We start from the raw sequence: 23,139 nt of genomic DNA, 5'->3' as shown, positions 1-23,139 counted from the left end.
AAGTCTGGATACTGGCAGGTAGAAATGGACCCAGTCGATAAAGAAAAGACAGCCTTCACCACAGGATCTGGATTGTGGCAATTCAACGTTATGCCATTTGGACTTTGTAATGCTCCTGCGACATTTGAGAGGCTTATGGAAAATGTGTTGAGAGGGTTATCTTGGAAAACATGCCTGGTTTATTTAGATGACATAATCGTCTTGGGGGAGACATTCGAAGATCATTTGAGGAATTTAGAAAACGTTTTTAATCGACTTAAAGCTGCCCAATTGATGCTAAACCCCAAGAAGTGCCAGCTATTTCAAGGTAAAGTCAATTATCTGGGTCATATAGTCAGTAAAGAAGGAGTGGCCGTGGATAAGGGAAAAATCGATTCCATTAAGGAATGGCCAAAACCAACTGACAAACATCAAGTGAGAAGTTTTCTTGGACTATGTACTTACTACCGGAGGTTTATTAAGAAGTTTGCAGATATCGCTAAGCCATTAACGCGACTTACAGAGGAATCAAGAGAATACCGCTGGGATATAGACTGCCAAAATGCCTTTGAAACGTTGAAAAAGCATTTAATAACAGCACCAATTTTGGGGTATCCACTGCCAGAAGGAGAGTTCATCTTAGATACGGATGCAAGTAATGTGGGAATTGGAGGAGTGCTGTCTCAGATTCAAGGAGGACAGGAACGAGTCCTCGGATATTTTAGTAAAGTTCTTTCAAAACCAGAACGGAATTATTGCGTCACGAGAAGAGAACTTCTGGCAGTAGTGAAATCAGTAGAGCACTTCTATCAATATCTCTATGGCAGAAAGTTTCTAATCCGAACCGACCATGCCGCCCTTAAGTGGTTAATGCAGTTTAAGAATCCAGAGGGTCAGATAGCCAGGTGGATCGAACGACTCCAAGAATACGATTTTAAGATTGAGCACCGGGCCGGAGTTAGCCACAGAAACGCTGATTCTCTTTCCAGAAGGCCATGCCCAGCAGAGTGTTCCCACTGCAACAAAACGGAATCCAAGGAAGCAGCAGTGCTAAGAACGACGATTGTCAACGACGACTGGACGCCTACTAAGATAAGGGCAGAACAAGAGAGAGATCCAGTTATACAGAAAATCCGAAAATGGAAAGAGGAAAACCGTCGACCACCTTGGCAGGAAATATCAAACCTATGCTCAGTAGTTAAGACGTATTGGGCCCAGTGGGACTCATTTATCATCGAAGATGGCTTGCTCAAACGAGTCCTGGAAAATGATGACGGTTCAGAGAAAAGAAGACAGTTGGTGATCCCAAAGAGCAGAATAGCCGAAGTACTTCGTCAGTTACACGACAGTCCATCGGGAGGGCATTTTGGTGTAAGGAAAACCCTTCAGCGAATTCGGGAACGGTTTTATTGGATGAACAGTTCCGACGACGTAAAAGACTGGTGTAAGAAATGTACTATTTGTGCTACGAGTAACGGGCCTCACCGGAAAAGGAGAGCTCCTATGAGACAATATAATGTTGGAAGCCCGTTTGAAAGAATAGCTTTGGACATCGCTGGGCCATTTCCAGAAAGTGAAAATGGAGGCAAGTACATGCTGGTAGTAATGGATTACTTCACTAAGTGGGTCGAGATTTACGCACTTCCAGACCAGAAGGCCGCCACCGTTGCAGATAAGTTGATCCAAGAATATATCAGCCGGTTTGGAGTGCCTTTGGAGATCCATAGTGACCAAGGCAGGAACTTCGAAAGTGATCTATTCCAAGGAATATGTGATAGACTAGGCATGAAGAAAACAAGAACTACCGCGTATCATCCGCAATCGGATGGTATGGTAGAACGAATGAATAGGACAGTTGGCAAGTATTTGACAAAGATGGTGTCCGATCATCAGCGAGACTGGGACCAATACCTTCCGTTCTTCACAATGGCCTACAGATCTGCTGTTAACGAATCAACGGGCCAGACACCAGCCAGAGTCCTATTCGGACGCGAAATGCGACTACCTTGTGATCTAGAATTTGGGTGTCGACCTGGAGAAGATGTAGCAGGTGAAGATTATGTGATCGAATTACGAAGAAGAATGGACGATGTACATGAGTTGGTCCGTTCCCACCTTCAGATCGCTAGCGACCGAATGAAGAAACGGTACGATACACAAGCCGAAAAGGGTTGCTTTAAGAAGAACGACAAAGTATGGCTGTATAATCCCAAGAAGCGAAAAGGTTGTTCTCCCAAATTGCAGCAGTTTTGGGAAGGTCCATACCTCATCATGGAGAAGATCAACGATGTCATCTACCGAATAAGCAAGATTCCGAGGGGAAAGCCGATGATAGTACACCATAACCGGTTGGCATCTTTCGAAGGTGACCACGACGTAGATGAAGAAGTGGAAGTAAACCAAGTCCAAGATGTGTCTGACCTCACGTTTGAGGAATTCATGGGTGCCTATGGAGGTACCGGTAAAGCGAGACATGGTGTTACCACTGAAGAAAAGCAAGATCTACTCGCGCTCCCCGATGACTACTCGCTGGCCCTTACCATCCCGGCCAGTATCAAAGACGCACCAGGGTTGGCATCCGTCTTTCGAAGGAAGTTTGGTCGAGTTGCAGAACTTCAATGCCAAGTGCCAGCGTCCGGTAAAACCTTGAAACTCCAAGATGCATCACGTTACCTTTTCTACCTGGTAACAAAAGACACTGCCCGTGACCAACCTACCTACCGAGATGTATGGGAAGCCTTACTTCAATTGAGAGGGCACGTACTAGAGTCCGACGTGCAAAAGTTAGCCATGCCAAAGTTGGAGTGCCGCCAATTAGATTGGAGGGTTATCCGAAATATGGTGGAGGAGATCTTTAAAGACACCGAAGTCCAGGTGTTAGTCTGTTGCAATCCGCATAGTTACTGGTGCGGAGAGAAAACCGTCCCTTGTCATTTTTATACAACTGGAAGTTGTAAAAGAGGGTCCAGTTGCCGATACCAGCATACAGTTCCGGTTCCAGTCCCGACAAGGTTCCAGGAGGAACCATCTTTTAAGAGGGGGGCAATGTTACGATAAATATACTGGCCTAACTTTTATGACTAATTATTCTGTTTTATTGTAGAAATTTCGGTGGAAGTCTAGAACCAAAATTATGGTGAATGAGCCGGCCAAGCTTCTCGATCTTTCGATGCTGTTCTAGTATATCAGGATTTCGTATATAAATACGACATTTTTATATGGAGGGCCAGTTAATTCTCAAGACCCGCGCACGCGAATTTGTCACGTACGGATATAATAAATTATTGTCAGATAAGTTAAAATAAATAAAGAAATAAATTAAATCCTTAAGTGTTATAAATATTGAACCTTTTAATAAATTCACAACAGTATGTATGAAGTAAGCTATATTATCTCTAAAAGAGTATATTTAAAAAAAATTATGATATTGTACAATCGTTAAGTTGCGCCAAATATAGACAACTTACAGTTGTTCCAAGCAGTGCGGAAAGCTGATATATCATTTCATTTAATATTTCCTTAAAGTAAAGAATAAAATTTTATTCAATATTGACATCTCAAATTCAAAGTAATGATTCTGAATGAATTTCATTATTTACTAAAGACTGAGCAACACTATTTTGTGATTTTATATTTCAAATTATTATACGATTTCAAAAATACGAACATTAAACCTTTGATTTATTGTTTCACGCAATTTTATTTTGCATCTGTTAGTAGTGAATAATTTTTAGTTTACACGCAGAGAGATATTACCGGTTATTCCTCTCTTTACATATGCGGATGATATTAATGCATGTTTAACACCACCAACAAAACTTCTGCAATTTTGTTGAGACCAAACATGAATTAGTTGTAAGTGTCTATGCTCTGATAAATTACTTGGACATTCATTGGCTCAGCGAGCGCGCAATTTTGGCGTCGAAAAATGTTAATGAAGCCGTAAATTATCCAAAATAATTTTTAAATTCTCTGGATATACCGGGGAACTCTCTTAAATGAATTGAACATAATTTTAATCGTATAATAATCAAGCTCCAGCAAAGCGTGGCCAGGTCAGCTAATACATATTATATATATATATATATATATATATATATATATATATATACATATACATATATATATATATATATATATATATATATGTATATATATATATATATATATATATATATATATATATATATATATATATATATATATATATATATATAGACAGTAACTTCATTCCCATTCTTCTTTCCATTTTTTTGTTTGGTTGTTTTTTACAGAAAAAGGAATAAATGAATTCTTTTTTAAAAAAGGTCTGTCCCCGTTCCGCCCGCTAATTCCCTCAAGAATCGTACCTGCTTGCTATATTCCAGAGAAACACATGTACGACAATAGGCCACATGTGAAAATTATGACATCCTAGAGCTGATAGAAAACAATCGAAAAGATTAGTGTGGTTTGACCCTCGAAAGAGCTTAAACCAACATTCAAATGAAGCCATCGGTTAAAATCAAATGAACCAGTGTTCTTACAGTTTTTCTTGTATTTTTTTGTTTCGTTTCTCTCGTTTAGTTGTTAATCGTTGATGTTAAGTTATCGTAGAGTTTTTATAACATCTAAGAACCCTACAAATTGTTTTTGTAAGTATGAACCCTGTTGGTTGTTTACTTATATTCTAAAATCTTTTTTATTTGTAGTGAACTGATGATGCTTTTAAAAATAAAAGCGAAACGTATTCGAATAAATCAATAAAATAGTTGACGACTTCTATTTGCCAATTATTGACCGATAAAACCTCTGCTATTCAACCATTGAATATATTTTAATATATATATATATATATATATATATATATATATATATATATATATATATATATATATATATATATATATATACATTTGGAATTTTATTTACGGAACATAGGATTTTTAATACAATTACTAAGATTCCCTGATTTGCAATTAACCAGTGTAAATTTCCATATAACGTCGCGATGTTTCATAACGAATTTATTTGTTCCACTGGATTGCCTCTCCTCTGCGGTTTGTAGTAGCGTATGTGGCACGCCGACAGTGCTGCTCCATCTACCGATTTTTTCTGAAAGTCCGGTTTTGTGCAGATAAGAAATAATGTTTTCAATTTATGTAATCAATTTTGTTTGTGTTCATTAGGTATTATTTGAATTATTAAATTTATACTTAAATACATTTATTATTCCAAATATTGTTTATAATTTCAAATTAATAAGAGTGTATTATTATTATTTTATTTTTGAAATTTCTTTTTATTTTTATTTTTAGAAATCTACTTTTTTTTCAAGCCTTTTGGCAATAAAACATAACCATTTTTTTTTAGTTAAATAATATTTGTAATTCCATATCTACATTTATACGTACGTTTTCGGCGAATTGACAAGTCTATTTTTGAATTATGAAATATTGTATCCTTTTAGGAAATTCACGGGATAAATCTTTTGAAATCATGATTAAAGAAAATACAAATGGAAGAGGTGTAGATGTAGTCTTAAATTCTTTATCGGATACTTTGTTTCAAGCATCAATCAGATGTTTAGCTGAAAGAGGAAGATTTTTAGAAATAGGCAAAGTAGATTTATTAAATTCATCTCCGATACCCACTAACATGTTTCTTAAAAATATTTCTTTTCATGGAGTACACTTGGACCAATTCTTTTATCCACAGAATAATTGTAAACGCCGTATTCAGCAGCTGGTAGCAAAAGGTATGTATGATTTTCACAAAAATTATAAATACATATCTAAAGATTTATGTTATTTTTATTTGTCACAGTCATTATAACAAATCAGACAAAGCAAGAAAAATTTGACAAAAATGATTGCAAAATGTTAACGCGTCGGAAATTATCTTAACGTAAATGTAGTTAATTTGACTATTTTTTATAGTTCTTAGGGAAATAAACTGAAATAACTGTACTTAAAATGACATCTATAATATAAAAATGAATTGCAAAATGTGTTGGTAAGCGCATAACTCAACAACGCATGGACCAATCTTAACAATTCTTTTTTAAAATGTTCCTTGATGTCTAAGGATGGTTTTTACGGCGAGAAAAGTTCGAAAAATTTCCGGAAAATCCTAAAACAGCCCTTTTCTTTTTGTCCATACAAATATTTTCTAACTAAATGTAAAGTCAATTTGAACTTTATTGCTAATCAATAAAGTTTATATTAAATTACAAGCACTCACTGTTGTCTAAACAATATAGGTGTGTTTCTAACGTCGAAGAGTCAATTTGCGCTTTATTGTCGCTGCACAAAGTTCAAATTCAATCAAATGTATGTGTGTGCGCGTTCGTGTGTGTGCGTGTTCGCGCTGGAGGATCTAATGCGTTCACACAAAAGTGATAATATCGTGAACCCGACCAAATTGAAAAGTCAAAAAATGTAAAAGCAATAGATTTGATAGGCCTCGCAATATTCTTTCATTCTTTATATCAAATACGGATTAGAAGAGGAAATCCAAATATACAAATAGGCGAAGAAATTTACAATGAAGCATTGATTTTATTTGAGGACATGTGCTTGATGATGTCAAACGAACTATTATTCCAATTAGGCCTGGCCGCGCCCAATCGTCCAATGCATAATGCTTTTAACCAAGAGTTGCACCGAAAAAACTGTAGGATCTCAACACTTTGGAACAATTAATTCAAACAAATCTTTCACTATTGAATGAACAACAGAAGTATTTATTTGATTCACTTATGAAAGTATATACATCGGTTTAGAACGTCTTTCGACGTTGTCCGATACCTAAACACCATCTCTTCCTATCTTCGCAGTCGTTTGTTGTTAAATTTCTTTCGCTCATGGACTTGTTTACGCCGTGTTGCCATTCTAATCTGGGTCTTCCTCTTTTCCGTCGACCTATCGGTTGCCATTCTATTACTTTTTTGGGGAGTCTTGATGCTGGCATCCGTTGAACATGCCCATACCACCTTAATTGTTTCTTCTCTATATCTTGAGTTATATTTCCTTCTATTCCCATACGTTGTTTTATTACATCATTTCTGATTCGGTCTCGTCTGGAAATACCTAAAGATCTTCTCATTGCATCCATCTCTACTGCTTCCATTCGCTTTTTGTTCTTTTCACTAATTCTCCATGTTTCAGCGCCATAAAGAAGAGTAGCTTTAATCATGGTCTCATATATATTAAATTTCCTTCCTTTCGTTATCTCTTTACTCCACAGTATACTATTGAGACATCCTAAGACTTTCTTTGCTTGAGTGATTCGTTTTTCTATTTCCCGTGTATCAGTTCCTGTATTGTCAAAGGCAACACCCAAGTAGTCATAGCTCTGACAGCAGGAAATATGTTGTCCGTTTTCGAGGTCTATGTTATCTGACTCGTTTCCAATACAAAGATATTTGGTTTTTGTTGTATTGACATTCATTCCCCAGTCGTTATATTCTTCTATCAGTTTTCTTAGCATGTACTGCATGTCTTCCCTGTCGGTCGCTAGCACTACCTGGTCATCAGCAAACTGGAGTGTATATATACATTCATTGTTAAGCTCTATACCCATCCTATGTACCTTTCTTTTCCATCTTTCCAATGCCGCTGCAACATATATCTTGAATAAGGTTGGTGAGATACAGCATCCCTTACTTATGAAAGTAACAAATGATAAAACAGGACGGATTTACTTCTTAGATGCACCTGGTGATACAGGAAAAACTTTTTTGATTTCATTGATATTAGCAACAAGTCTCTCACAAAATAAAATTGCACTTGTACTCGCTTCGTCGGGAATCGCTGCAACTTTGCTTGAAGGAGGTCGAACAGCCCATTCAGCACTAAAATTGTCATTAAACATGTAAATTGTTTTTATTATTGTTTAGGAATATTTTTTAAAGCTTATTGGGGTGGTTTTCTAAAGCTTATTGGGGCGTTGTATATGGCCAGAAGTAATTGATATAACCAGGTCAGAATTTTTTTGAAATGTATTAAAGAATTTAATTTTTCCAAAGCCAAAGGTTGATGATACCATATCGCAGCCAATTATTGCATGTAGCAATAGAACATTTTCTTGAACCGACGGTAAATGTTCTAAACTTTTTGTGGGATACTGCTCTGCTGACTTATTTTACCGTGGTGGTTTGTACAAATAAACTTTGATACTTAATGAAGTAAGGACAGTAAGCAATATGATTATATCTGTGTTTTCAGTTATAATGACTACATTTTTATGCACATCCGAAGCTATGTCTATTGCTGTGGTCACAACCATTTTATCAGATGTCGCTATTTGCGTCTAAAGAAGCCATGTTAGAGTTGCTTCCTAAGACAGAAAAGATTTATTTTCACGTTCAGAGCGATTGCTAAAGCCGTTCTGATGAAGCCTATTAGGCCAAAATACGTATAAGCGGATGCGCAAGCGCCCTGTACGTGAAATCAAATCTTAACTGTCTTTTCCTTTTTATTTCGATATACTCTGTACGAGTACTAGAAACGAATTCGCTAAGAATTTTACTTAGTTGAGGAGATATGTTGTGGAATGCAATTTTTAGATTCCCCATCATAACATCTTTATCAACTTCTGTTTTACCTTGCAATTCTTAGAAGGCACAGATTAAAGCGAAATTCTGAATTTGGTTTCGAAAATTAGTTTACCGATTTTATTATCAGATGTCGCTATTTGCGTCTATACGAAGCCATGTTAGAGTTGCTTCCTAAGACAGAAAAGATTTATTTTCACGTTCAGAGCGATTGCGAAAGCCGTTCTGATGAGGCCTATTAGGCCGAAATACGTATAAGCGGATGCGCAAGCGCCCTGTACGTGAAATCAAATCTTAACTGTCTTTTCCTTTTTATTCCTTAAGAAATTTATAACTTCTTCTTGCTGCCAAGAATCCATTTTTCGTAAATTTAGAATATTCTTCAATGTCCATTTTATATTCCAGCTCTTTCGTTTTTTTCTTCTATACATGCAAATTCTTCTTTAAAATCAGCTGTAATTTCTTTGAAACCTTCATCAGTTATTAATTCTTTCATACTACATGGTCTAGCAAAAGAATATTCTTTTAAGAAATTAATATTTTTTGTAAACTGTGCTCTTTTTTTTTATTCTAGCTAATGTCAAACACTTCCAGCGTATGAGCTCTCAAAGCTCGGGAGTATTGATGGCCACCGAGAATTTTTTAACAGTTTTTTCACCACATATGCACTGTAATACCTCTTAACTCCACTAAATTTCATAACGAGACCAATGCTTCCCAAAAATGATAGGGTAGTGTGAAAACCACCAAGTCTGATAACAATTTGGATCACCATAAAAACCTCGGGATAACAGGTTTCAACGATTTTCATAATGAATTTCCATAAAACTCCAGGGGACAACTTAGATACCGGGCACCAGGCATCTCTTACAGCTTCGCCAATCCGATATTTCTGTTCAGCGACCTCAAAAACTCCCCGAGTATGGAAATTGAACGCATTTCCATGAATATTTTCCGAGGTGGAGATTTTTTTTTTGAACACTTTGAGAGGCACTTTTAAAAATGCATTTTCCGCCCACAACAATGCAATTTTTATTTTTCCCTCATGCCATTTTTCTAAAGCTCTCCCGAATCGAATGTAAACGGTTTCATAATGATCCGTCTTACTTTATAAAAAAGTTAGAGGTTTAGGCGATTGTAGTGCTTTATTTCCTCGACTGATTATAAATATTGTGTTTCGTTGTGAATTGGAGGTAAACTTGATATCATTTACTACCACTAATTGACAGGAAACACAATATTTATCATCAACAATCCAAATTAATAATGGTTCGCTAGAAGCATGATTTTTTATTTAAGTTATTTTATATACTTAGTGCTTAAGTAATTTTTTTTGCGAAATCAAAATTTTTCTTCTAAATATATTATTTAAAAGAAGGGAAAAAATCACAAATTACAATTTGAAAGAAGCATTGACACATGAGATTGTTATCTTTGAGCAAGTCGAGTACCTATTACTGCTAACAACAGCTTAATAAGTATCGTGAAATATTAAGATAGCTGTTAAGGTGTGGATTAGGAAAGTCGTACTTAACTACTAATATAAGGCTTTATTACCTATAATATACATACTAATCAACTAACCTAACTTAAGCATATATCCATGCTTCTTACTACAACTACTACTTGATACTCATTTACATTACTGTCTGTCATGTCAACCCATGATACTATGGGTGCGTTCCACTTACACTTACACCAATATATGTATATACTGCGTATACAATATAAATGTATTACATTCTCAACAATAGCCACACAAGCTCGTCTAAAAAAAAAGAGAGTCCAACACCAGAAGAGAATTAGTTGATAATATGGTTGTTTATATAATTTTATACAATTCAAAATGCTTTATCCAAACTTGAGACAAGATTAATACCAAACTTTTTCCACAGTTGATAATTTTGTGATAGTTTGCACAGCTTTACACAACTATCAAACTAATTTTAGTATTCAAAAAAGGAAATAAAAAACAGTCAGAAAACTACAGAGGTATAAACTTGTTAAATATTACTCTAAACCTTATAAAGAAATTGAGTTATAAACTTTTTAAATACAAATACTACCCTAAAATTTGTAAGAATTCATGAATCAGAGGATAAGTTTAGCAGATGAACAATAAGGTTTTCGTACTGGAAGATCGTGTACAGATGCAATATTCGTCATAAAGCAAATTACTGAGAAATCACTAAAATCTAATAGACCAGCATTTCCATGTCTGATTGACTTAAAGAAAGCATTTGACAGAGTAAGATTCAAAGACGTAATCCATCTTCTGCATAAAATGGAAGTGCCCCTAGATATCATAAAAACTATAGTAAATATCTAACACACCAACAAAATGTAAGTCAGAGTAGATGTACAAGTTACAGAACCTATAGACAAAGGCAGAGGAATAAGACAGGAAATATTCTCTTTAATTTATTCATGGATAAAATCATCAAGCCTTAACGGAGTTCTTTGGAGCTCAGAAATTGGTAAAAGACGAAAATACAATATATATGAATCTCTCATAAAAACCAGCTTAACCTATGGTACAGAGACATGGAGACTAACAGAAAGCAATAAAAGAAAACTCGAAGCAACAGAAATGGATGTATTTAGACGATCACTTCGAATATCTAGAGCAGACAGAATTAGAAACGATGAAATAAGAAATCGGATGGGGGTAGATGGATCACTGGCAACAGACATAGAAAGGAAACAACTTATATGGTATGGCCATGTTCAAAGAATGCCAGAAACAAGACTACCAAAAATCGCCATGAAATGGATACCACCAAATCGTAAGAAACGAGGAAGACCAAAAAGAACATGGAAGGAGGGAATAACAAAGGCAATGAGCTCCCGAGACTTGACCGAAGAACAATGGAATGATAGAAATTCGTGGAAATTAGGCATCGGACAACGACGCAAGACGTTTTGAAACCGATATATATATATATATATATATATATATATATATATATATATATATATATATAAAATCATCAAAAGTGTCAACAAACGAAGAGGATACAGAATGACAAGGAAGTTTAAATACTCACTTACAAGACGACGCAATAGTGATAGTCCAAATTGAAGACAGTCTTCAAATACTAGTCTATAGATTTAATGTAAGAGCAGAAGAATTTAATATGACTAAAACAATAGTAATCTGTAATCAGCAAAGAACAAATCAGATATAAAATAGAAATCGATGGCATCAGTATTGGACAAGTAATAAAAATAAAATCCTTGGAATTACATTGTCTATCTATGGAGACGCGGACAAAGAAATGAGAGATCAAGTACAAAAAGAAAATAGACTGGCAAGATGCCTTTAATAACACTATATGGTGAGACCCACATATTAACATTGAAATTAAGTCAAGAAATTATAAAACCCGAGTGTAAGACCAATACTGACCTGTGCATTACAAACAAGACCTAAAAAGACCAACACAGTCATAACACAAAGACTACTGCAAACAGCAAAGACGAGAGTACTGAGAAGCATGACAGGAAAAAACGCTGAGAGATCGAAAGAAGAGTGAAGTCATTAGAAGAAAATGTAACGTAAAATGTATAAACGAATGGATACTGAACAAAATAAAACGAAGAGAATAATCACATAAGCAGAATAGGAAGACCGGGGTGGCCAAAATAGCAAGAGATAAATCACCAATTATTGGTAGAAAAAGTATCGGACGATCACGCAGAACATGGAATTACAACCTTCTCTAGAGTTATCAATCCGCCAATGAATAAGCAGAATTGCTTATAAAGGGGAAAAAGAAGAAGATGACACTATAATATTTAAATTCATAATATTGAAACTTTGTTCCAGAATCATATCTATTAATTTGGCCAATTTAACTTAATTTTCTTGTAAATATTATGGATTACTGGTACTTGAATAAATAAAAATAACTTTTTACAAACATTTTAAATTTCTGCTTAAGTGTATTCACTTCTATTTTGTATCTATTATTGCAGGTATCGTTGATGGTGTTGTAAAACCTTTACCAAGTGTTTTATTCGAAGAAAGTGAAATAGAGTCTGCATTCAGATTTATGGCATCTGGTAAACACAAAGGAAAAGTAGTGGTAGAAATTCGTAAAGAAGAACTTTATCCCGTCAATAAACCTATAAGAAGTATATCAGCAACTCCTAAACTATGTTTAAACTCGCAGGAATCTTACATTATAATAGGAGGTTTGGGTGGATTCGGTTTGGAATTAACAGGATGGCTAATTAAAAAAGGAGTTACTAAGATAATTATTAATTCCAGAAGAGATGTACTAAATGGATTACAGTCGTATTATTTTAAAAAGTGGTTGAGTTATAAAAATATAATCGTAAAAATAGATACCAATGATACCAGTATTGAGAAAGGAGCGGAGAATTTAATTAATATTGCTCAAGACTTAGGTCCTGTAGGTGGTAAGTAGCTAGTTGGTTTATAAGTAGCCTATAAAACTATAAATTACATATATCCTATGAAACTATTTATTATCATAATCAGAAAACTATCTTTTATATTGCATCATAAGTAGGTATTTAAATCTTTTTCTAGTCTGTTAGTATTTACACTTGAGTGCAAAAAAATCGACTCAAAAGCGATTTTTGAGATTACATCTTCTGTTTCAATATAAGAAGTATGAAAATTAAAAGATGTAATGTGCAAACAATGACTTTATAATTGAACTTAAAACTGGTATTGCATTATTTGGAAGACGCATGATAAAAACAATATGCAATAAGAACAGAGTTTCCTAAATGTTCATCATTGGAACTAACGCAAGAAGGACGTTATGAACAGAGAAATAATCAATTATAAAATAAATTTCTTTATTTTTCAGTATTAAATATTACCACCCCTACTCCTAATTACACTTTCCAATCGATTTCGCATGGATCGGATGACTTTTCTAATAAATTATTGATGCATTGCTTCCCATTCATCATTTAGCGCAGCTCTCAATTCCATTTTACTCCTTGGTGCATGATTTTTGTCCCGGACCCTTCATTTAAGCTCATTTCAAATACGCCCTATTTAATTTATGTCTGGGATCCATGCAGGCCAATTTATTGTAGGTATACTGATCTCAGTCAGATACGTGATGGTGACTCGTGCGGTATAGCATCGTGCATTATCGTACATTAAAATAAAGCCATCAATAATGAATCCCGCGTATGGAAACACATGTTCCTCCAAAATGTCTCTGATGTAACGATCCGTCGTTAAACCTCCTTCACGTCCTCCACCAAGCACGAAAACCAGGTGACTAGTGGGTGTAGTACAAGTTACTAGGTACTGAAGTGACTAGTGAGTGTAGTAGTGTCTGGGGGCTCGGGAGACTGAGACCTCGGAAGCCCTGAAGAAGACATAAGAAAGGATGTCGAATGCTCGGCCCAATGGATATCGACGCGGTTCAACCCGGAAGACTAGTGAGTTTAATTTTAATTTTTATAATAGTATTAATCTTAGCTCTAGGTTTAATCTATATATATATATATATATATATATATATATATATATATATATATATATATATATATATATATATATATATATATATATATATAGAGAAAAGAAATTTAATCTTTGCAGATTAGTTAAATAGTAAACTCTTAAATATTGGGGAAATCTGCAAGAAATACTCTAATGTGTATCAATTGTTTCGCCGAACGTTTTCGCCAAAGAGAATTAATTTGGCTTCTTCAGGGCTGAAAGAGAATAAATTATAATTAGCTACCATATATTATCTATTAAAACATTATTGATCTTACCGTAACTTAGAATTGTAGAGTTAGAATATTAAAAAACTTTGCTAGTAACATAGTGGTGTTTTTTGTTACTATGTGCAAAAAAAGTTTTTTATAAGAATTGAAATGTATGGTAGCTTCGAACTTGACACGTAAAGGCTTACCCAAGGTTAATCGAAAAACCCAATGCAACTACATTTAAAAGGAGGGATTCTCCTCCTACATTTAAAAGGATCCTCCTTTTAAATGTAGTTGCATTGGGTTTTTCGATTAACCTTGGGTAAGCCTTTACGTGTCAAGTTCGAAGCTACCATACATTTCAATTCTTATAAAAAACTTTTTTTGCACATAGTAACAAAAAACACCACTATGTTACTAGCAAAGTTTTTTAATATTCTAACTCTACAATTCTAAGTTACGGTAAGATCAATAATGTTTTAATAGATAATATATGGTAGCTAATTATAATTTATTCTCTTTCAGCCCTGAAGAAGCCAAATTAATTCTCTTTGGCGAAAACGTTCGGCGAAACAATTGATACACATTAGAGTATTTCTTGCAGATTTCCCCAATATTTAAGAGTTTACTATATATATATATATATATATATATATATATATATATATATATATATACATATTCACGGCAGGAAGATCATGCATGGACCACATATACAGACTGGAAAATAAAAAAGCAAAAAATAAAGATATATATTTGGTAAAAGGCGTATGACTCTGTACCAAGGTCAGAACTATGGGAGGCAATGTACAAATTATAAATACAAACGGAACTCATAGAAGCTACAAAAGCTCTGTATAAAGAAAATAAAGTGTCCATTAAAATGGGAATAAGAATCGTAGGAGACGTCACCACAACAAAAGGGCTCCTGCAGGGTTGTTCCACATCTCCAACCCTATTCAAAATATACTTAGAAAAAGCCTTGACTACATGGAAAAGAAAATGCGCAGGCATGGGAGTACCGGTACGGAACGAATACCTATATACGTTAAGCTTTGCAGACGATCAAGTCGTGATTGCGCAAGACCAAGACGACCTCAGCTACATGATGAAGAAACTACAAGAAGAATATACCAAGGCTGGCCTAGATATTAACCTCGCGAAAAGGCAACAACAGAGGAAGAAATTACACAAAGGGCAAACAAGAACAGCAATCCGACAACTTTACTCAGTATGGTGGGATAGACACCTAAATATGAAGACAAAAACACAGATTTATAAAACATTAGTGCGGAGTATTATGACATATGGGGCTGAAAATTGGATCATAAACAAGAAAAACAGCAGTAAGATAGTAGCGACAGAGATGGAATGCCTGCGAAGATGCTGCAGAGTAACAAGAATCGATAAGAGAAGTAATGACGAAATAAAGCAAAGAATATCAATAGAAACAGACATACTAACATATATAGAACAAAAAAGACTAAAGTTGTATGGACATGTAACAAGAACTAGCGACAGCAAAAAGAGAATAACCGAATGGAGCCCCATAGGAAGGAGGAAAAGAGAACGACCCAGAAAATCCTGGAGGAACGAAGTAGACGACGCCATGAGTAAGATATGCCTAAACGATGGAGGTTGGGACAACAGAGAGATGGAAACGGTTGAGCGAGGGAAGGCAGTGAATACTGTAGAATCCCTAAATATATATATATATATATATATATATATATATATATTTCTTGACAATTGTTAAAGTAGCCATTTAGAGGTTTAATTGTCATGCGGTATCGCCAAACAAATGCATCTATCACAATATTTTACATGCAACATATATTCCTCCTGCCCTGCTTACTCCTAGACATTTTCTGACAATGTTCATTTAATTTTTGAGCAAAACCCTTTCTTTTTGCATCATTTAGGAAAAGAATTACAGGTTTCAATTTTCTGAAAGTTATTTCCAATGAAATAAACTACCCTCCTCCTTGGACCATAAAACTTTCCAAATGTAATACAAATCTTCTGCTGTATCCTAAATCTGATACTTTATCACATATAATTCTACAACTGTTTCAAGCGATTAAAGACAAGTACAAAAGATATTACCAAATATATACAGATGCGTCAAAAACTTCTGAAATGGAAACGGTAGGCGCACCTTTCGTTGACGAAACAATTAAACATCAGTTCCAGCTACCTAAGGAGTACTCCATATATTTCGCCGAATTATATGCCATATATAAAGCCCTACAACATATATTAAACCAGCCCAAATTGAAAGCAGTCATTTTCACAGATTCTTTAAGCGCAGTACGAGGAATATTAAGGGTTTACCTAAACCACCCAATACTATGCCAAATTAAAATTGATCTAGAAGAACTTTACACTAAGAATAAAAGGATAGAATTTGTTTGGATTCCATCTCATGTAGGCATAATAGGTAATGAAAAAGCTGATCGGAAAGCTAAAGAAGCCTGCTACACGAATAGACCAGATAAAGAGCTCCTAGAAATTCCTCATTTCGACATTCAAAACACCATCAAAGAATTTTCAATGAGAATATGGCTCAAAAGATGGAAAAAACTTGACGACAACAAACTACAACGCATCAACCCAAATTTGTCACCAAAAGGAATAATGCCACAAAAACGACGAGACCAAATCATACAACACCGCTTGAGAATAGGACATACCAGGTTAACCCACTAGTACTACCTAATGAAGAAAGAACAACAAAAACTGTGCTATGTTTGTGATATTCCTCTGACAATCGTACACATTATTGTTAGTTGCCCACTCATCATCTGGAACGACTTCAAAGTGATTTACCAAGTGATCTGAAAAGTGCTCTGAACTATAGTAAATGTGATAAAGTGCAAGTGCAAAGCAATTATTCTGGGAATGATTGGAGGGTCTGACGAAAATAACCTGATCATAGAATCATGGCTCCACCAAAAATGAATTGGTTGTCACGAATAAATATCTTTTGAAGTTCTGTCCAGTGCCTTTAATGACCTCTTGTGGGCCATCATACATTCATTCCAAATTCCAAACGATTAATTGGCATACCTGTTAAACCTTCGCCATTACGCTATTTATGGCTATGTTGCAAGCTGTTGTTTCACTGATTTGCATGTTTTATGGTAATAAATATCAAGGCAGCATGTGCCGTTCGTCCTCCTTCGAATTTGTAGCTATTAAAGATGAAGCTGTCACCTCGGGGGAACAAATAAGGGTCTAACCACCTTCTTCTTCGGGTGCTCTGTAGAGGGCTTCGAATATACTGTCGAGAGCTCCTCTACTTAAGTCCATTTTCGGGTTATGGACTTGGAAAATATTTATATCTTCGGTGTCTTGCCTTGAAAAAGGCAAGATATTTCTTACACAACAAATTCCTCGTCGAAAATGGTACATTAAGTTTATTAGTAAGATATTTTCTTACATGACAAAGGATTGTCGAAATAAAAACACCAAGTTAAAGTTGAAACTAACTCTCAGCCACAGAGTATGGAAAATAGAACAGGAGCAGAGCCTCGAGAGCACTAAGCTCTCGGAGAGCCCGTAAGGGACTGACTTGGCTGACCTGAAATTCGCCAATATTTATATGTGCTGTTCGAGCGATAAATAGGGATTTCCAGGTCAAGAGCCAATGGAAAAATTGGAGGCGGGGCGATCCGCATCGAAATGCGTACTAGTCCACAGACTATGGCATTCGATGACAAAGCCAATGCTACTTTATTTTGCGATTTGATCCTCACCAATAATAATAAAATTAGAAATGTTTCCACCAGATCCAAAATGTTCACAGCTTCTATCAATGTATCGTACGCAATCTTTTGTTGTTGATTCAATTGTGAAATATCTGTACGAACTATTTCGGCCAACACATTGTACGAGCCATCTGTATGAATGATTTCAGTCACAAATAAAATGAATAACATATTTGTTTACTATTAAATATTAATGGTGCGTTCATAAATTTTCTTATAAATATATATCAAGCTACATAAAAAACTATGTCTTGATAATAGACTAAAATAACTATAGTAAAACCTCCCTTAACCGAAACCTTTTTAACCGAAACCTCGTTTAACCGAAACGGCTGAGTTTCAATAATTTCGTCAATAAAAAGTAAATTTTTATCGCAAAACGTAAACAGTTCTATTAATTTCACTCACCGATTGGTGCCTATGTGTGTTGGGAAATCAAAAAAACCAAGAGCTCTAAAATATATTTCCGAAAAAGCACTTCCAGCTTTTAATAGAGGCTAAAAAAGCTCATGGATGTCGACCACTTTATTTTCAGAATGGTTCGAACATGAATTCGTCCCAAGTGTAAAATCCTTTTTAAAATTAAAAACCTTCCCATCAAAGCATTGTTACTTGTTGAAAATGCGCCAACTCACCCTCAAAATCTACAAAATGGTCAGATTTTTGTCATCTGTTATTACAGAAGACAAATTAATCCAAAAGTGTTGATTCTCAATCTTTAACAATGAAACATGTTGTTTATTGGTGTGCTGACTCGTGGGCCAAGATCAAATCCTCAAATGCTGGAACAACCTCTTTGATGGGATTTTGATTGACGATCCTGAAGAAGGAAATGGTAAAGAAACGACAGAAAAAATTAAAACTTTAATAAAAAATTTTGCCGTGATGTGAAGAAATTAACCAAGAAGAGATACGTGAGTGGTTAGCAGCCGATAACTCAGAAAGTGAATTCATCGACCAGAACATCATTGATATGGTTCTTCATTCAGACAACCTGAGCGTATCAAACGACGAAGATGACGACCCAACAGACAACAGGCAGCACGAGACCGCCGACTCGCGCTGCCTTCAATGATTTTCAATCCGTACAGGTAAGAACTTTATAAGAGTATACCTAATTGGTTAGGGACACGATTAGGTTCTTAATTTTTGTTGTCTTTGAATAAAGTTTTGCCCTTTTCAGATTGCTCTACGTTTCGCCAAACAATCGAATGAGGCAAACTCATGACGTTCTGCAAATGAACGATGAAGAGATATAGCTGCAAAACATCGTTGTCAAACAAAAACGCAAAAGAAAATAAAAGATTTCTTTAAAAAAGCTTGTTAAACTTGTTCATTTTCCTTAATTTTATTACTTTATTCTGTATTTACTTATTAGAAAACATTACGAAATCACCTCAAAGTATTTTTTAATACTAATACTTTGACCAAGAATACTACAAAAAACAATTTTATTTTTAACCGAAATTCTTGTTATCCGAAACGGCCTCCCCCCAAATATTTCGGTTAACGGAGGTTTTACTGTATTTAAAAACGAATTGCTTAAAATTTATTATTTTTTAAATTATGTCATGAACACGTTTTATTCTCCGTTTTGGTTTCTTTACTGTTCATGTGATTTTGCCATATGAGAGGATGATTCCAACCCATAGTATTAAATTGCATTTTCTACACAAAAAAAAAATATGTTTTGCTATTATATGCTTATATTATGTACTTTCACCTCAAGTGATACTTCCACTGTTTCTTAATATACTTGTTATTATTCTCAGGCATTTTTAACTTGGCTCTAACACTGAGAGATGAATTACTCCCAAAACAAACAATAGAGAACTTTCATGATGTATTTAAGGCTAAAATCAGATCAGTTCAAAATATGGACAAATGCTGCAGAAAACTTTGTCCCGATTTAAAATACTTTGTGGCATTCTCGTCCATTGCTAGTGGAAGAGGAAATATTGCTCAAATGAACTACGGAATGGCTAATTCAGCAGTGGAAATGTTATGTGAGAAACGCAAAAGGGACAAGCTACCTGCATTGGCTATTCAATGGGGACCAATCGGTGAGGTGGGAGTCTTACAAAAATTGGGAGTCGAGGAAAAAGTAGGTGTAGGATTATTATTTTTTGTATTTTTTACTTTTTATGAGCTTTAATTTTTTCTACATTTGAAGTTTTTAGTAAATCAACAACTGAGTTTGGTTATTATATTTATTTAGCAATATTTTTGTTTTGTATAAGTAGAAATAATATTTTTGCTGAATAAAACAGAGAATAAAACAAAAAAAAAATATCTTTGTAATATTTTTTCGTATTTTCTAATAGGAATTTCACGGCCTTTTACCACAGAAAATAGAGTCATGTTTAAACTCCCTGGAAAGGTTAATGTTGGACACACATTCTATCGTATCTAGTGTAGTACTTATTAAAAAACATGACAAAGCAAGCATGCAAACCACCAAAAAGCCAATAGAAGCAGTAGCTCATATTTTAGGAATAAAAAATATGGGTAAGTTACCTTTAGATATATGTCTTCTTTAACAGGTTAAACGCCATGGCGGTCCCTGAGGACCGATCTTATACTATTGCACCGGGCCAGAGCGGTCCATTGGGACCGCTTTGTTATGCTTTAAGTGTTTTTTTCCTGTCGACCAAGGGACCGACAATTTCATTGATTTTATCAAATCCAATGGACCTCTAGGCGTACAGCTTAGGCTTAGATATAAGAGTTTATCTGTTGTTTTCTTTTTTTTTATGCAAACAATAAAACAATAATTTTTTATGCAAGTGTGTGTATATTTAGAAAAAACTAAGAAATAAACATTTAATTGTGCAACAAAGTAATTAAAAAAACTGAATTTATTTGTGACTAATATTGAAACATTCAATGAACACATGTTCGTCACAATCTTGACAGAAGGTATTAACTTTTTTTACGTTATTTTTGGATATTTTTCCTTCTCTTTTTTTCTGGTAACATCCTTTGCAATACTTTCTTGTTTTGTGTAAAGACCCTTCCTTTTTGCTAAAAATATGTTCAGATTTTCGCTTTTTTTTAGGTGTTTCATTCCCCACATTTTCTTTGTCTTCTTTTTCATAAAACAGCATATCTTTGTACACTTTTTCGCGAAACTCAGTAATAGATATACGGGAATTATTAATAATTTTATACAGGTGGTGCGAATTAACCATTGTTGGACCAAACAGAACTTCAATTGCAACTTTGCGATACCACTTTATACTCTTTCTCAAAGCTGAATTATAGGATGCCATTTGATCAGAAAGGTCTATAGAACTCTTTCCCTTGTTGTACTCCAGAACAGCAGTTGGCTTATACTTTGTTTGGTCTCTGACTTTTACTTCTTCCATTGAATCTGTATGTCTTGTGGACAAAAGTAAGACATCCCTTTTGTCACGCCATTTCATAATACAAATTCCTCTTTCATTCTCTCTTCCTACAATTTCTCCACGTTTTAGCTTCTTGTATGTAACTTCTTTTGGATTACCGCGTCGATTTGATCGAAGTGTACCCAAGAGGTGTGTTTGTATATCTAACAGTTTGTTTGCTAGATCTAAACTTGTATAATAATTGTCGGTAACTACTGTTCTTCCTGCATCCAAAAGTTGTTCAGAAAGAGTCATTACGACTTTTGTAGGAACACTAGCTCCTGCGTCTTGTTCTTTTCTGCAATAAATCTTCATGTTCCATGTATACCACCCTCCAGAGCACAGTTTGAATACTTTTATTCCATATTTATGGGTTTTAAGCGGTAAGTATTGCTTAAATATAAGACGTCCTTGAAATGGAATACGCGATTCATCTATGCAGAATGTATTTCCTGGAGTATATACCTGTTGATATTTTTTTATAAGTGTATCAACAAGAGACTGAACTTTAAATGTGCGATCACCTGGTGGACACAATGTATTATCTGTAAAATGCCAAACCTGCATCAATAACTCAAACCGATTTCGACTCATCACCTTTGGTACAAAGCTACTATATACTGTATTTCGACTCCAGTAATGACGTATTGTGGGCATATTTACCAACCCCATGTATCCTATGAGACCTAAAAACTTATACATTTCGGTAGTCGTAGTTGGAGTCCACTGATGTAATCTGGAACATCCTCTCCAGAAGTTAGTATTTGAGTCGCATAAAGGTTTGATTGGTGAACCATGGTCTCGATGATATCCTTATCTACAAATGCAGAAAAATAATCGAATGGGGTTTCATTGACCAATGCTGCTGCAAATTCTAGTCGTATTCCTTCCGACTCATGGTAAGTAGGTAAAAAATTTTGGTGAATTCCTTGCGGAATGCTCCAACCTGGCTGCCTGTACACTTCATTTTCTGATGTCTCTGAAGATGAATCGCTTTGTTCTTTCAAATTCGAACCAATGTTGTTTGTATCTTCTACTGTTTCTACATAAACTAGATCATCTTCAACCACCGGGATCACCTCATCTTCGGAATTCAAATATTCAGGAGAGTAGTTGGGATCTTCCATTGAATCAGAAGAAAATGGTTCGTCTGTTTCATTATCGGTAAGATCTAAAAAGAAAAATAAATACTTACATAAAGTTAAATGGTAGTTTTATATCCAGAATTGTATTTTATAATTTAAAAGATATTTGATTTAGTTTTCTAGTGGCCGGTTTTACAAACTACGAATAGAAGGTAGTTTATTAGATGAGTAAAGTGATTCGACAAATAAAACTGACACATCTATGTTTGACTAACGTCAAATAAGACTTATTTTACCTATTTATTAAATAAATATTTATTCTTCGAATAAATTGACAAGTTAATCTTGCTTTAAATATCTACAACAAAGAAAATTCGTCAGTTTAACTTTATATTATCAAAATTTTATTGAAACAGTAAAAATATAATCGACTAATAAACTTTATTCGACGAATAACTATTCAATGATTTATTTGTTGTTGGTGAAACCGGCCCTGCGTGTAGGTAATTGGCAAATTAAACTTAAGTAATAACTTAATTCTCTAATTAAATATTACCTGCATATGCCCATTTCTAGTAAACTAAACCATTTTTTGTATTTATCATTACGTAAATTATTATTTGCTTACCTTCGTTATCAGCTACGGCAAGTTTTGCAAGCAAAAACATTCTTTT

The 23,139-nt window shown here is 34.7% G+C and overlaps 1 protein-coding gene across 1 annotated transcript in view; it reads left to right on the top strand.

The window, feature by feature from the left end:
* Nucleotides 1–23,139, top strand: part of LOC140445082 (fatty acid synthase-like) — a 124,665-nt gene that overhangs the window by 78,554 nt on the left and 22,972 nt on the right. The window contains exons 15-18 of the mRNA XM_072536888.1: nucleotides 5,429–5,716; nucleotides 12,494–12,940; nucleotides 19,767–20,098; nucleotides 20,319–20,502. Coding sequence (XP_072392989.1) covers nucleotides 5,429–5,716; nucleotides 12,494–12,940; nucleotides 19,767–20,098; nucleotides 20,319–20,502 — 1,251 coding nt within the window. The remainder of the gene's footprint in view (nucleotides 1–5,428; nucleotides 5,717–12,493; nucleotides 12,941–19,766; nucleotides 20,099–20,318; nucleotides 20,503–23,139) is intronic.

The sequence above is a fragment of the Diabrotica undecimpunctata genome, chromosome 7, assembly GCF_040954645.1.
Source record: "Diabrotica undecimpunctata isolate CICGRU chromosome 7, icDiaUnde3, whole genome shotgun sequence".
NCBI lineage: Eukaryota > Metazoa > Arthropoda > Insecta > Coleoptera > Chrysomelidae > Diabrotica > Diabrotica undecimpunctata.
This window is presented reverse-complemented; position numbering and strand designations above follow the sequence as displayed.